The 17,134-nt window shown below is 41.1% G+C and overlaps 1 protein-coding gene and 1 pseudogene across 3 annotated transcripts in view; one reads left to right on the top strand and one right to left on the bottom strand.

The window, feature by feature from the left end:
• Positions 1-7,934: 7,934 nt before the first annotated feature.
• On the bottom strand, positions 7,935-11,093 carry LOC105944188 (annotated as a pseudogene).
• Positions 10,066-17,134, top strand: part of Ndufaf1 (NADH:ubiquinone oxidoreductase complex assembly factor 1) — a 30,148-nt gene continuing 23,079 nt past the window's right edge. The window contains exons 1-2 of one of the 3 annotated variants that reach the window (XM_045157828.1): positions 10,066-10,133; positions 15,673-16,317. In XM_045157828.1, coding sequence (XP_045013763.1) covers positions 15,742-16,317 — 576 coding nt within the window. In that variant the 5' untranslated portion in view covers positions 10,066-10,133; positions 15,673-15,741. Of the gene's footprint in view, positions 10,134-10,278; positions 10,743-15,672; positions 16,318-17,134 lie in introns of those variants that run through there. The other 2 variants (XM_045157827.1, XM_004660900.2) reach the window with 2 other exon arrangements.

A 17,134-nucleotide genomic window follows, 5' to 3' on the forward strand; every position in this document is an offset into this window, starting at 1 on the left:
AATTCTGTCCAGACAGTTGTATGTAAGAAGTGGTACCCTTCCTTTGGCTCTTACATTTTTTCTGCCACCTCTTCCACAATGGATCCTGAGCCTTGAAGGGTGTGAGATGTTTCAGTGCTGGACATTCCTTCGTCCCTTCTTCTCAGCACTATGTTGCCTTTTGGATCATCCCAGGGGTTGTCACCATCTGAAAAGAGAAGCTTCTGTAACCATAAGTGAGAGTAGCATTAATATATGAGTATGAGCATTAAGTATAGTGCTTTCAGGGCAATTTGGTGAGAGTAATATATGCATTTATCCAGACAAGAGCAGGCATTAAACCACTAAGGCTCATGACCTCCCCTGCCATAGGCTTTTGATTAGCTTTTTAGTACCAGACATGTATTCCTTCCCATAGAGTGGACCTTCAGTCCAATTAGAAAGCAATTCGTTTCCCCCAGAGCCAAAATGCCACTACTGCACTTGTTCAGTCATTTGGCCTGTCTGGCCAAACTTGAGGCCTCCACTGTCCACTGTTTTCACCACTGATGATCTTCTGTTTCCAATAAGACTGCATACAGTGCAGCTTTTTCCAGTTTTCTGTTGGCTGGGCTACAGGGAGAAGGTTTTCTGCTCAGCACCAACTTGATTTCTCAGTGACTTTGCCACTCAGGCAAGTGCAGTCTTCAGCAATAGGGTCTTATCATCTCTTTCTCATGGGGAACCAAGGGCCTTGGGAATAGCGTATAATGTTTTAGAGACAGCAGGGATCTCCCTGGCCAACTCACTGAAAGGTATCCCATCCTTGGCACTGAAAATTTTCTAGTAACAATTTATGGCTTCTGGATGTGCCATTATTCAAGAAAGTAGATTTTCATATGTCTTATTCAGAATATTTTGAATTTTGATTGCCCCCCCCCACCTTTCTTTTATACAATCTCTTTCCCTGACATTACTTAGGCCTGTCTCCTCCCTGTAATCTGTTTTTCTACTTACATATATGCAATACTATCCTCTTAAGTCCTTTCCTCTCCTCCCTCCCTTATAGCCTTTTTCTAGCTTATGGGCCTCTGCTACTGATTTTTGGTTCCAGATCATACACAAGTCTATACATTTGTAGCTAGGATCCACATATAAGAGAGAACATGTGACGTTTGGCTTTCCAGGCCTGGGTTACCTATCTTAGTATAGTCCCTTCCAGATCCATCCATTTCCCTGAGAATTTCATAATTTCATTTTTCTTTACTGCTGAATAGAACTCCATTGTGTAGATGTACTACATCTTTATTATCCATTGTTCTGTGGACGGACATCTAGGCTGGTTCCATTTCCTAGCTATTGTGAATAGAGCAACAATGAACATGGTTATGCAAGTATCTCTAAGGTAGTGAGAAGAGTCATTAGGATATATGCCTAGGAGTGAGATAGCTGGATCATATGGTAAATGTATTCTTAGCTGTCTCAAAAACCTCCACACTGATTTCCATGATGGCTGTACCAGATTACATTCCCACCAACAGTGCAGAAGGGTTCCCCTTTTACCACATCCTTGCCAACATTTATTGTCATTTGTTTTCTTTTCTTTCTTCTTCTTCTTCTTCTTTTTTTTTTTTTTTTTTTTTGAGGTAGGGTTTCACTCTAGCTCAGGCTGACCTGGAATTCACTATGTAGCCTCAAGGTGGCCTCGAACTCATGGCGATCCTCCTACCTCTGCCTTTCGAGTGCTGAGATTAAAGGCGTGCGCCACCACGCCTGGCTCCATTTGTTTTCTTTCTTTCTTTTCTTTTTTTCTTTTTTTTTTGGTTTTTTGAGGTAGGGTTTCGCTGTAGCCCAGGCTGACCTGGAATTCACTATGGAGTCTCAGGGTGGCCTCAAACTCACAGCAATCCTCCCACCTCTGCCTCCCGAGTGCTGGGATTAAAGGCATGCGCCACCACACCCGGCTCCATTTGTTTTCTTGATGGTAGCCATTCTGAGAGAGATGGAATCTCAAAATAGTTTTAATTTGCTTTTCCCTGATGGCTAAGGATGTAGAACACTTTTTTAGATGTTTATATGCCATCTGTAGTTCTTCCAGTGAGAGCTCTCTATTTAGTTCCTTATCCTATTTTTTTACTGGATTGTTTGATTTCTTATTGTTCTGTTTTTTTGAGTTCTTTGTATATTCTGGATATTAATCCTCTATAAGATGTGTATCTGGCAAAGATTTTCTCTCATTCTGTAGGTCTGTTTGCTGTATCCATAGTGTCCTTTGCAGTACAAAGGCTTTGTAATTTCATGAGATCCCAGTAGTTGATTAGTGGTTTTATTTTCTGGTCAATTGGGGTTATATTCATTACCTATGCCAATATGTTGAAGGATTTCTCCTACCTTTTTCTTTAGCAATTTCAGGGTTTCAGATCTGATATTCAGTCCCTGATCCACTTGGATTTGATTCTCATGCATGGAGAAAGACAAAGATCTATTTTCATCTTTCTACATAAAGATATCCAGTTTTCCAAGCACTACTTGTTGAAGAGGCTATATTTTCTTCAATGAATATTTGGCTGTAGCTGCCTGGATTAACATCTGGGACCTCTATTCTGTCCATTGATCTACATGTCTGTCTTTGTGCCAATACCATGATGTTTTTGTTACTATGGCTTTGTAATGTAGCTTAAAATCAGGTATGGTGATACCACCAGCCTTATTTTTGTTGCTCAAAATCATTTTGGCTATTCAAGTTTTTTTGTGTTTCTAAATGAATTTTAGGATTTTTTTTTTTATTCCTGTGAAGAATGCCATTGGAATTTTAATGGGGATTGCATTAACTGTGTAGATTGCTTTTGGTAAGATTGACATTATCACAATATTGATTCTTCCAATCCAAGAAGATGGGATGTCTTTCTATTTCCTTGTGTCTTCTGCAATTTCTCACTTGAGTGTTTTAAATTTCTCATTGTAGAGATCCTTCACTTTCTTGGTTAAGTTTATTCCAAGGTACTTTATTTTATTTTATTTTTTTGAGGCAATTGTGAATGGGAGAGATTCCCTGATTTCATTCTCCGCACATTTGCTGTTAGTATATAGGAAAGCTACTGATTTCCGTGTATTTATCTTGTACCCTGTAGGCTACGTTACCGAAAGTGTTTATCAGCTCTAACAGTTTGCTGCTAGAGTTTTTAGGGTCTTTTATGTATAGAATCATATCATCTGCAAATAGTGATAATTTCATCTCTTCCTTTCCAATTTGTATCCCTTTTATGAGTGTCTCTTGCCTTATTGCTATAGCTAAGACTTTCAGTACTATATTAAATAAAAGTGGGGACAGTGGACACCCTTGATTTTTTCCTGAATTTAGTGGAAAAGCTTCCAGATGTTCAACATTTAGTATTATGTTGGCTGTAAGTTTGTCATAAATAGCTTTTATTATATTGAGATATGTTTCTTCTATTCCCAGTTTCTATAATACTTTTATCATGAAAGGATGTTGGATTTTGTCAAATGCCTTTTCTGCATCTATTGAGATGATCATGTGATTTTTGTCCTTCAGACCATTTATATGATGTGTTACATTTATTGATTTGCATATGTTGAACCATCTATGCATCTCGGGAATAAAGCCAACTTGGTCAGGGTGAATAATCTTTTTGATATATTCTTGTATTGTTTGCCAATATTTTGTTTAGAATTTTTGCATCCATGGTCAAGATTGGTCTGTACTTTTCTTTCTTTTCTTCTTTTATTGTTGTGGTAGGGTTTCACTCTAAGTTGGGGCTAACCTGCAATTCACTATGTAGTCTCAGGGTGGCCTTGAACTCATGGTGATCCTCCTACCTCTGCCTCCCACATGCTGGGATTAAAGGTATGTGCCACCACACCCAGCGAATTTTCTTTTTTTATTCTGTCTTTGCCTGGTTTTGGTATGAGGGTGATGCTGGCTTCATAGGAGAAGTTCAGTAGAATTCCTTCCTTTTCTATTTTATGGAAAAGTTTGAAAAGCATTCATGTTAGTTCTTCCATGAAGGTCTGGTAAAATTCACCAGTGAATCCTACTGGGCCTTGGCTTTTTTTTAGTTGGGAGACTTTTTCATAACTTAATTTTTCTTTACCACTGAGTAGAACTCAATTGTATAAATGTACCATATCTTCATTATCCACTCATCAGTTGAAGGACATCTAGGCTGGTTCCATTTCCCAGCTATTGTGAATTGAGTGACAATAAACATGGTTGAGCAAGTATTTCTAAGGTAATGAGATGAGTCCTTAGGGTGATATGCCTAGGAGTGCTATAGCTGGGTCATATGGTAGATCTGTTTTTAGCTGTTTTAGGAACCTCCACACTGATTTCCACAATGGCTGGACCAGATTGCATTCCCACCAACAGTGTAGAAGGGTTCCTCTTTTTCCACATCCCCACCAGTATTTATGGTCATTTGTTTTCGTGATGGTAGCCAATCTGGTAGGAGTGAGATGGAATCTCAGTGTAGTTGAGTTCTTTGTATATCCCAGATATTAATTCTCTATCAGATGTATAGCTGGCAAAGATTTTTTTCCCATTCTGTAGGTTGCCTCTTTGCTTTATTCACAGCATTCTTTGCTGTACAAAATTTTAGTAATTTCATGAGGTCCCAGTGGCTTAGCAGTTGAGGCACTTGTCTGCTAAGCCTAAGGACCCAGGTTCGATTTCCCAGTGCTCACATAAGCCAAATACCCATGGTGACACATGTGTCTGGAGTATGTTTGCAGTTCCTAGAGGCCATGGCATGCCCATTCTCTCTCTTTTAAACAAACCAACCAACAAACAAATAAAATGATAATTTAAAAAAGGTTGGGATGGGGTAAAGGAAGGAATGTTGAGCTTAAAATACCTTAACGTGGGGCTGAAGAGATGACTCAGCAGTTAAGCTCTTGCCTGAAAAGCCTAAGGACCCAGGTTCAGTTCCCTAGTACCCACATAAAGCCACATCCACTGGGTGGTGTATGTATCTGGAGTTCCTTTGTGGTGGCTGGAGGCCCTGGTGCACACATTCTTTCTCTCTCCTGTCTCTTCCTCTCTCTCTCTCTGCTTAAAAATAAAAAAAAAATTAAACCTTAACATGGGCTGGAGAGATGGATTAACGGTTAAGGCGCTTGCCTACAAATCCTATGGACCCAGGTTCAATTCCCTAGTACCCATGTAATCCAGATGCACAAGAGGCACATGCTCTTTCTCTTGGACTCTCTCTCAATTAAATAAATAAAGATAAAATATTTAAAAATAACAATCTGTACAACATTTAACAAATAACACAAATTTTTTTGCATGCATTCTAGATTGGAAGACATCTGTGAAAAGTCACCGTACATCAGGTTTGTGTTTATAAAATTGTGATCCTCAAGCCAGGTGTAGTGGCACACGCCTTTAGTCCTAGCACTTGGGAGGCATCACTGTGAGTTCAAGGCCACCCTAAGACTACATGGTGAAATCCAGGTCAGCCTGGGCTAGAGTGAGACCTTACCTCAAAAAAAAAAAAAAAAAAAAAAGAAAATTGTAATCTTCTTCATGAAGAAATAAAACTTTAAATGTTACATGATGTAGCAATCAAATTTATATTTTATTTAAGTCTAACCCACCAAATTAAATTTAGCAACATAACCAAGTTTTCCTTTTATTAAGCTCATTGATATTGTTTTGGTTATTTGTTGAAACGTCGTCCTCCCAGTCTTTCATAAAACATAGTACAGTTTTCTTTAAAATTTGTCTTTTCTGATTGAGATGGGGAGGGGATATGATGGAGAATGGAATTTCAAAGGGAAAAGTGGGGGGGGGAAGATAGGGTATTACCATGGGATATTTTTTATAATCATGGAAAATGTTAATAAAAATTGAGAAAAAAATCTCTTTTTTCCTTAGTACTCATCCAAACAAGTTTTAAAGAAAAGTGACCAGGACACCTAAATTTTCTCTTTAAGTGCACCCATTTCAGAAAATAAAACTTTAAGCAAAAAAAATAACAATTATTGATTATTGCCATCACTATTATGGCTAACAAGTGACACAAATTCCCATCTGAAACTTAATTTTCTTTTTTCCTTTTTTTTTTGTTTTTTCTAGGTAGAGTTTTGTTCCAGTCAAGGCTGACCTGAAATTCACAATGTAGTCTCAGGGTGGCCTTGAATTCATGGCAATCCTACCTCTGCCTCTGGACTGCTGGGATTAAAGATGTGTGCCACCATGCCTGGCAACTTTGTCTTTTCTAAGATAATTCACTTAGAAATGAAAGGCAAGTGAGTTTCCTTTAAGTACACTATTTATAAAAGTGTAAACAGTAATAGTTGTCATTTTTCTTAAGTATAGCTGTAGTTTGATGAGGACTGGAGAGATGTCTTAGTGGTTATGGCACTTGTCTACAAAGCCAAAGGACCCAGGTTCTATTCTCCAATACCCATGTAAGCCAGATGCACAAGGTACTGTATGTGTCTCGAGTTTCTTTGCGGTGGCTAGAGGCCCTGGCATAGCCATTCTCTCTGTCTGTCTGCATCTTCCTCTCTCTCTCAAATAAAGAATATAAAAATATTTTGATAATCCATATAGTTATGTAAACCAAATTTTATAAATGCATGATGAATTTTAAGTTGCTGGCAGTGAATCACTGGGCTTGATGGGGACAATAATGCTGTAGGTGACTGAATACTTTTTTTTTTTCAAGGTATGGTCTCACTTTAGCCCAGGCTGACCTGGAATTCACTATGGAGTCTCAGGGTGGCCTCGAACTCATGGTGATCCTCCTACCTCTGCCTCCCAAGTGCTGGGATTAAAGGCATGCGCCACCACACCTGGCTTGACTGAATACTTTTTTGGTACCTTGGCTTTTGATGTTTTACTCTGATGTTCAAGTAGAAAGTATGTGATTTCATTTTATTCACTAAGCTGGTCTACAAGTAAGAAATTTAAAGGGGTGAAGAAAATTCCAAGTTACATGTGAGTAAACAAATGGCTTTACGTAATACACATATACAGCCACCAAAATGGTTATATATAAACAATGCAATCTAAAACCCTTCAACTCCTACTTACAGATGGCCAAATCTAATTTGTCATCTTTTCAATGATGATATAGTTTATTTGCTTAAATGTAAAACTTCTTGGTAATATATACTGCATTAAGAATAACATACTAGGGCTGGAGAAAGACACTTACATACAAAGCCAAAGGACCTCGGTTCAGTTCTCCAGGCCTCACATAAGACAGATGCACAAGGGGGCACATGTGTCTACAATTTGTTTGCAATGGTTAGAGGCTTTGGCATGCCCATTCTCTCTCTCTCTCTCTCTCTCTCTCTCTCTCTCTCTCTCTCTCTCTCTTTCTCTCTCTCAAATAAATAAGTAAAGATATATATTTGAAAAAAGAATAACATACCAATAGGAAGCTAAAAAGTAAAAGAAACATATAACAAATATTAAGGTTAAGTAAAAAAAGATTCAGCTATTTGAAATTTCACCTTATACTTGAAAAGTTTTGCTTCTACCTAGGATAAATTTTAGTTCAGCATGAGTGCTTCACTAATAGATACTTCTTGTGAGTATTTTTATTGAGCTTTCAAATTTGGAATAGTTTTGATCCAAATATATGTACTTTTGACTTAAGAAAAATTAGAAGTTTGCATAATCACTATGAGGTTTTTCTAAATTTCTTTCCAACCCACTTTTTTTTCTACCCAGTATTTCACTTTTTTTTTTGTTGTTGTTGTTGTTTTGTTTTTTCGAGATAGGGTCTCGCTCTAGCCCAGGCTGACCTGGAATTTACTATATAATCTAAGGGTAGCTTTGAATTCACAGCGATCCTCTTACCTCTGCCCTCCCCCCTCCAAGTGCTGGGATTAAAGGTGTGCACCACCATGCCCGGCTCAGTATTTCACTTTTATCCCTCATAATTTCATAACAAGTTATCCAGATTGTGTGTTCTGGACTGAGCAGTGATAGAACCTAAATCTCAAATAGGATTTTGAAGAAGTGTGGAGTAAATAATTTTGGTAATCTGTACGACAGCTGCATGCAGTATGTAGTGAATTATAATAGTGCCACATCCCTTATAAAAACCAAGCACCCCTTCCTCCTGCCTTACAGTATTGATATAGTCTCTCATTCCCTCATACTGTGTATTAATTGGAAGCCCTTCACAGCCAAGGTCTGTATGGTCAATTACTGTGCATGTTTCTTGAATGTGAAGGTGATGCAACACTGTTTCCAGTGGGTAAAATCTAACCTCAGGGCACAGGCTGTCTGCAAAGTTAGCAATCAGTTCTGGAAAATAAGCATCTAGCTTACTCTTCATGGGGCTAGTGCTCTCAGGAAAGTGGCTACTGTGTCTTTCTCTTGAGAATAAACAGGACCAGTTTCTGGATGACTGAGCTGATGATGTAACGAAGAACTCCATGCAGCATTGTGAGGAAGATCAAGGAAAGCAGCGGGAGGAGTCGCTTGCTATAAGGCACGCCCAAGCCTATCACTCTTCCAGTTTCTTCTTTAATACAGTCCACTATGCCAGCATTGAGCAATCCTTCCAGCCCAGATTCAGGAGTTTTATTAAAGCTGTAACTTGTGTTTCTTGCCACCTGGCTGGAGGAAGTGTCACTGTGGTCAGATCCTGGGGTCCAGTCCTAAGATGTTACTGGGGGAAGATCTGAATTCCATCCTAAGGAATGCAGAGTGCTTGAACTCTGCCTGGGGTTCCCAGAGTTCTGCTTGTGGTGCTGCTGGTGGTTTTCCTCTCTGCATGGATTTGGTAAAGGGGACCAGCTTCTTTCACCATTATGGAACTTCCCTTGGATCTGTAACCTGAAATAAATCCCATTCCTTCCAAAATCTGTGTCTGGTTTGGAGGTTCATCCAAGGTGTGTGGAACTGACTTTCCTCACTTTCTATCTTATTTTTTGAACTCATAGCTCACCAATTTGGCTAGACTAGCTAGCCTACAAGCCCTTAGTTCCACCTGTCTCTACTTCCACAAAGCTGGGATTACTGAGGCATACCATTATACCAGACATTTTTTTATGGGCTCTGGGGATATGAGCTTAGTTCCCTGCACTTTCACAGCAAACACTTCACCCATTAAGTTATCTTCCCAACCCTCTTATTCTTTAAAGGGAATATATGTGGGTTCCAAACAGGCATGTACCTCGTTTAGTGTTTCAAAAACAGCCTTTTCTGGAGTGTGGGCTGTGTGTATCTTATTTCATTCACATAGGTGAGAGTTGTAGTGGCCCTAAAGCAGGCCTAAGTTGGAGCTGGAGAGATAGCTCAAGTGGTTAAAGGCACTTGCTTGTAAAGCCTGCTCAGCTGAGTTTGATTCTCTAGTACTCATGTCAAGCTGGAGGCAACACACCTATGACAATGGCAGCTGGAGCTGGAGCCAGGAGAATCTGAAGCTTGCTAGACTGGTAGTCCTTTGCAATGGCAAGAGACCCTGTCTCAAAAGATGGAAGAGCATATACACTTTGACATTGTCTTCTAACATCAGTACACATGGCGAGGCAAGCATGACCTGTACATACATATACATGCATGTATACACATACATACAACTTAATAAAAAGAAGGCACAAGTGATCACAGCTTGTGTTGATTTAACTGACATGTCTGGTTTCTGTTGTGGTCAGTGTTTCTGGCAAGTGAACACTATTCTAGGTATGACTTCTCATAAATTGGGACTAGGGAGGGCTTACAAGAGGATTAGTGCATTCCTAGCTAATTTTATTGTGTGATCTGTAAAAGATAAATTTCTGTGGTCAGCGAATCCTTGAGAAGCAGAGTAGGCAAGAGGAAGAAATAACTGTGAATAGAATTTCTATGAGAGCATACCTAAGTACATTTCACTAAGATACAGTATTGATAATTGATAGTGGTTTTTTTTTTTTTTTTTTTTTTTTTTTTTCAAGGTAGAGTCTCACTCTAGCCCAGGCTGGGCTGACCTGGAATTCACTATGGAGTCTCAGGGTGGCCTCGAACTCACGGCGATCCGCCTACCTCTGCCTCCCGAGTGCTGGGATTAAAGGCGTGCACCAGCACGCCCGGCTTGGTAGTGTTTTAACAGGGGTGTGCACACGATAGTTCTGCCGAGAGGGACGCCCTATGGGGCGGGATTGAGGAAGCACTGCTAACTCCGGTGCTGTTCAGTTGGCGAGTCTCCAAGGTCAGTTTCACTTTCTGAAGACACAGGCAATTGTCGCGGGAGGGAGGAACCGGTGGGTGAAGGGGCTTGGGCCGGAACTAGACCGGATGCAGGAAGGCGAGGCAAAAAGCTCTCGTGTGGGCCAATGTCACAGGTCATTCACCTTTTTTAAAAAAAGACTTTATTTATTTATCCCTTGTGTATCTGGCTACGTGGGTCCTGGGGAATCCTTTGCCTTGGCAGGCAAACGCGTGAACCGCTACGCTCTCCCTCCAGACCTCATTCACCTTTAGAATCCCCGTAACCATTCCCGGAACCCCGTACCGGCCGGAACTCTAGTGTTTCATCACCTAGTTTGCCGCCGGAGGGGAAAAGCAGGTGGACCCAACCCAGAGACGTGAGAACCGGACGGCCAAGAGCGATGGACTCGGCGGAAGTCGCAGGTGGGGCCGTGGAAGCGCAGCCGGGGCTGTCCGGGAATTGGCGCTTGTGGGAAGCGGAAAGTGGCCGCTAGCGAGACACGAGGGGGTGTCTCTTCACCGGAAGGGCGTCGCAGGTGAGGCTGGAGGGGTCGGAGCAGGTCTGCGCCTGGGCTTCAGAGTGTGTTTGCCACTGGCTGTGTGGCCGCAGGTAATTGTGGAACTTTCGTCCCCTCGTCTTTGTAATCGGAATAATAATAGCACTGCTTTCAAGAGTATTGTGAGACCTCAATGGAAAATAACAGTTTCTGACACATAGTAAGCGTTGCTAATATATAAGCTTTACTAATATTACTTTTAGCGGCGTGGATTCCATTATTAAAAATCACTGTTAACCTCGGACCGTTATTTTGTTAGTAGGTTTGACATGTCTATTACTAGAAATTATGAGGAAAAAACCCCCCACAAAGTACAAGTATCATTATAAAAGTAACAACACTACTGAGTGTTTGGAAAACAAGGTAAAGTCATGTTACTCATAATCCCACCATTTTACCTTCATACGACTTTAATCCTTTTTGTCACTCAAAATATTTGTCTAAAATTATTTTTGAAACATTTTTGTTCTGTCCAAGCTGGCCTTGAGCTTCTTATGTAGCTGGAAGTGACTTTTGAACTCCAGATCCTCTGGTCTTTACCTTCCAAGTGCTTGGATTACAGTGCTTGAACTTTTAAAAACTTCTGTGTGCCGTGCTCAACCATGTTTGTTGCTGCTCAATTCATAATAGCTGGGAAATGGAACCAGCCTAGATGTCCCTCAACAGATGAGTGGATAATGAAGATGTGGCACATTTATACAATGGAGTTCTACCCAGCAGTAAAGAAAAATGGAGTTATGAAATTTGCAGGAAAATGGATGGACCTGGAAAGGATTATACTAAGTGAGGTAACCCAGGCCCAGAAAGCCAAGCGCCACATGTACTCCCTCATGTGGATCCTAGCTACAGATGATTGGGCTTCTGCGTGAGAAGGAAAATACTTAGTAGCAGAGGCCAGTAAGTTGAAAAGGAGACATAAAGGGAAGAGAAAGGAAGGGAGGAGGGTACTTAATAGGTTGGTATTGTATATATGTAAGTATAATGATTGAGATGGGGAGGTAATATGATGGAGAATGGAATTTCAAAGGGGAAAGTGCAGAGGGGAGGGTATTACCATGGAATATTTTTTATAATCATGGGAAATGTTAATAAAAATTGTGAAAAGAAAAAAAACTTCTGTATGCCAATTGAAAAAAAAATCTTCATTAAAAATTTAAAAGTATGGCTGGGTGCGTTGGCACACCTCTTTAATCCCAGCGCTTGGGAGGCCAAGATCGCTGTGTTTGAGGCTACCCTGAGACTACGGAATGAATTCTAGGTCAGCCTGGGCTAGAGAGAGACCCTACCTTGAAATCCTCCCCCTCCAAAAAAAAAAAAAATGTTAAAAGTGTGAGAAATTCCATTTTACCATACCCAAAGCGTTGGTAAATATGCATAGCAGAGCAAACTCATTTTGTGGACATTAAAAAAGGTTTTAAAAGAGGTGCTGGAGCCCGGCGTGGTGGCGCACGCCTTTAATCCCAGCACTTGGGAGGCAGAGGTAGGAGGATCGCCGTGAGTTCGAGGCCACCCTGAGACTGCATAGTGAATTCCAGGTCAGCCTGGGCTAGAGTGAAACCTTACCTCGAAAAACCAAAAAAATAAAAAATAAAAAAAATAAATAAATAAGGTGCTGGAGAGATGGCTTAGAGGTTAAGGTGTTTGTCTGCAAGGCCAAAGGACCTCGGTTTGATTCCCTAGGACCCATGGAAGCCCGATGCACAAGGGGGTGCATGCGTCTGGAGTTCATTTGTAGTGGCTGGAGGCCCTGGCTTGCCCGTTCTCTGTCTTCCTGTTTGTTGCTGACACACTCTCAAATAAATAAATAAAGTTGTTTTTTGTTTGTTTGTTTGTTTTGTTTTTTTAAGGTAAAAAGAGGTCAGGTGTGGTGGCACATGCCTTTGGAAACCAAGGTAGAAGGATGGCTGTGATTTTGAGACCAGCCTGAGACTACATAGTGAATTCCAGGTCCGCCTGGCCTAGAGTGAGACCCTACCTCAAAAACCAATACTCATGACGAGCCTCCTACATCTGTTTCCTGAGTGCTGGGATTAAAGGTGTGCACCACCATGCCCGGCAAGATTTTTTTTTTTTTCCCCGAGGTAGGGCCTCACTCTAGCCCAGGCGGACCTGGAATTCAGTTTGTAGTCTCATGGTAGCCTTGACTTACGGTGATCTGTTCTCCCTCTGCCTCTTGAGTGCTGTGATTAAAGGCATGCACCACTACACCCAGCCAAGACTTTAAAAAAATTTTACTTTTATTTGTTAGAGAGAGAGAGAGAGAGGGGGGGGGGGGAGGGAGGGAGAGAGGGGGGGGAGAAGGAGGGAGGGAGGGAGAGAGGGAGAGAATGTGCATGCTAGGGCCTCCAGCTGCTGCATATGAACTCCAGACACGTGTGCCACCTTGTACATCTTGCTTATGTAGGTCCTGGGGAATTGAACCTGGGTCCTTTGGCTTGGCATGTAAATGCCTATACTGCTAAGCCATCTCTCCAGCCCTATTTATCTTTATTTTTATTATTTATTTATTTATTGAGGCAAGCCTAAGAAACTGCTTTTTTTTTTTAATGAGAGGGAGGGAGAGAGAGAGAGGGGGAGTGAGAGAGAGCCAGCAGAGGATAGGATTGGTGTGCCAGGGCCTCCAGCCACTGTAATCAAACTCCAGACGTGCACGACCTTGTGCATGTGTTACCTTGTGCATCTGGCTTATGTGGAACCTGGAGAATCAAACATTGATTTTCAGGCTTTGCAGGCAAATGTCTTAACCACTAAGCCATCTATCCAGCCCCTATAGTTTTACTTTTAATTTCTTTTTATTTGTGTGTGTATGTGTATGGGTGTGCCAGCAGGTGCTTGCCCTACTTTTTGTATCTGGCTTATATGGCTGGCTTGGAAATTGAACTTAGGCTGGCAGGTTTTACAAGCAAGCACTTTTAACTTGCCTAGCCCCTTTATTTTTTCTTTTTTTAAACTTTATTTTATTTTTATTTTTTGGTTTTTTGAGGTAGGGTCTCACTCTATCTCAGGCTGACCTGGAATTCACTAGGTAGTCTCAGGGTGGCCTTGAACTCACGGCGATTCTCCTACCTCTGCCTCCCAAGTACTGGGATTAAAGAGTGTGTCACCATGACCAGCTCTAAACAACAAACTTTGGTATTTCCCTCCCCTCCCCCACTTTCCCCTTCATTACTCTGCTCACAGTCATATCCCCTCCCCTCCATTAGTCTCTCTTTTACTTTGATGTCATCATCATTTTCTCCTATTATGAGGGTCTTGTGGGTTTTGCTAGTCACTGCAAGGTCTTGGATATCGAGGCCAAATTCTGTCTGGACAGTTGTAAGTAAGGAGTGGTATCCTTTCTTTGGCTCTTACATTCTTTCTGCCACCTCTTTTGCAATGGACCCTGAGCCATGGAAGGTGTGATTGAGATATTTCAGTGCTGAGCACTCCTCCGTTACTTCTCAGCACCATGATGCCTCCTGAGTCATCCCAAGGTTACTGTCACCTGAAAAGAGAAGGTTCTCTAGCCAAAAGTGAGAGTACCATTAATATATGGGTATGAATGTTAAGAGAAGTGATTACTGGACAGTTTGGTGAGCATAGTATATACTTTTTGCCAGACATCAGCAGATGTTACACTCCTAGGGCTAATGAATATCCCTGTTGTAGATTTGCAGTATCAGGCATATAGTCCTTCCCATGGAGTGGGCCTTCAGTCAAATTAGATGGTGGTTGGTTTCCCCCATAACACACGTGCCACTCTTGCACCCATTGGCTCATTTGGCCTTGCTGGCCAAATGTAAGGCTTGTGGTATCCACTATTGGGTATCTTCACTGGTGATTTCTCTCTCTCCCATTGAACTGCATGCAGCATGGCTTTTTCCAGCTTTTTGTCAGCTGGTCTACATGGAGGAGGTTTTCAGCTCAGCTCCAGCAGGGCTTCTCAGTGACCTTATATCCCAAGTATGTGGAGTCCTTAGCAATAGGGTCTTATCATCTATTCCTGGTGGGAAACCAAGGGCCTTGACAATGGCCTGTAATGTTTGGGGGGCATCAGGGACCTCTCTGGCCAACAACTCACTGGAAGGTATCCCATCTTTGGCATTGAAAAAGTTTCCTAGTAACAATCTATGGCTCCTGTGTATTCCACTGTCCAAAAAAAGTATGTTTCCATATGACTTATTTATATCCTCTTAGGTTTTGATTAGCTCTCCCTCCTCCACCTTTCCTTACTCAGTCTCTATCCCTGACCTTGCTTACACCTTTTCACCCCATTAATCTGTTCTTCTACTTAACATATATACAATACCATCTTATTAGCCCCCCCCCCGCCATTTCTATTCCCTTTATATCTCCTTTCTAGCTTATTGGCCTATTTTACTTTTTGAGACCTATTGTTTCTTTAAATTTTAACAGAAAAAGTTGCTACAACCTCTTGAGGTATCTTGTGGCACATACTGAGTTATACTGAATTATTTTTAGTAGTCATTAGTTTTTTGTTTTTTTTTTTTCTCCAGACAGGGTCTTATGTTGCCCACGCTGGCCTTAAATTTACTATATAGCTGAAGATGGCCTTAAACTCCTAATCCTCCTATGTTCACCTCTCAATTACTGAGATTACAGGCATACCACCACTGTGCCTGGCTATGTTGTTGGCTTTTCTGTTTGTTTGTTTGTTTGTTTGTTCCCCCCCCCCCTTTTTTTTTTGGTTTTTCAAGGTAGGGTCTGGAATTCACTATGTAGAGTTAGGGTAGCCTCAAGCTCACAGTGATCCTCCTACCTCTGCTTCCCAAGTGCTGGGATTAAAAGCATGCTCTACCCCACCTGGCTGTTTTTGTTTTCTTTTGCAGTCTGTAACACAGTGTTCTGCCTCTAATAGTCACTTAGTAAATATTTATAGATGTAGCAAATAAGTTTGTGAATTTCATAATAAATGACTCTTTTTGAGTTTAACTTGAAGTGCTTTTACTGCTACATTAATAACTCAGCGTTTCTTTGTTATAGGTAGAACTGGACTGATTGTTAAAACTTCTTTTCTCTGAAAAGAAAAATACATTTTGACTTTTTCTTACAATGGCTTTGGTTCACAAATTGCTGAATGGAACTTACATTCTCAGAAACTGGGTGAAGCCAAGTGCTACCTTGAATCCATTTTTGGGTATTCACTTTGTAGACTATTCTTCTAGTAGCCTCCAAAAACCAGTGGCTCCTCTTGGCAGAGTCTCCCAGCAGAGGAAGACTGAAGAGGGTTTACAAGGACATCACCAAAAAGAAGTTGCTTTGGATATAAGTTCTTCTGAAGAAAAGCCTGAAGTTAGTTTTGATAAAGCAATTAGAGATGAAATAAAGGAACATTTCATGCGTTGGAAGGATGAAATTGTAAATCATTGGGTAGGGCCAGAAGGCCGCCCACTGCATGAGGTCTTGCTGGAACAAGCCAAGGTCATCTGGAAGTTCCGCGAAAAAGAAGATTTGCATAAGTGGATAGTGACTTCTGATAAGACAATTGGAGGCAGAAGTGAAATATTCTTGAAAATGGGCAAGAATAACCAAAGTGCACTGCTGTATGGAACTCTGAGCTCTGAGGTGCCTCATGATGGGGAGAGTAACCAAAGTGGGTACTGTGCGATGATATCCAGGATTCCGAGGGTAGGTGAGGCCTAGGAACAAGTTTCCCAGTAAACTCGATTGTAGCATGAACTATAACTGATAACTTTTGTTTTTGCAAATGAACACACCTGGCATGTTATATAGAGACATCTTCCCTGTCCATGGGAATAAATAACTACTTGGCCTTGGCCTGAGTATAAATTGAAGTCAGGAAGAAATGGTTCCTGAGGAGTGAGCAGTTATTTGTTTCTGGGCATTATTGTAGGCCAGAGAACAGGGTTATGTTTATGTTAGAAGACACATTTGAAAGGTGTCTGAGGAGATTTGCATCTCCACTGGCTTGAATCAAAGTTCCTGTAGTGGCCAGGGGTTCCCTAGAGTAGATGTAGAGTTACCCGGTGGCCTGCCTATTATGTATTTGTCTGTCTCATTGATCACAGAGAGAGAATGAGTGTTCCAGGGCTATCCTGATGCTGTAACAAACTCCAGACATGTGCACCATTTTGTGCGTCTGGCTTTATGTGGATACTGAGAAATTGAACATTGAACCCTGGCCAACAGGCTTTGTAAACAAGTATTTTTTAAATTAATTAATTAGTTAATTAATTTTAGAGAGAAAGAAAGATGCAGATAGAGTGAGAGTATAGGTGCTCCAAGGCCTCTAGCCACTGCAAATGAACTCCAGACATATGTTCCACCTTGTGCATCTGGCTTACATGGGTCCTGGGGAACTGAACCTGAGTCCTCAGGCTTCACAGGCAAGTGTATTAACCATTATGCAATCTCTCCAGCCCCTAAACAAGTATTTTTAACAGATAAGCCATTAATCTAGCCCTCTTTTTTTTTATTAAATTTT

Source organism: Jaculus jaculus, chromosome 8 (assembly GCF_020740685.1).
Source record: "Jaculus jaculus isolate mJacJac1 chromosome 8, mJacJac1.mat.Y.cur, whole genome shotgun sequence".
NCBI classification, from domain to species: Eukaryota; Metazoa; Chordata; class Mammalia; order Rodentia; family Dipodidae; genus Jaculus; species Jaculus jaculus.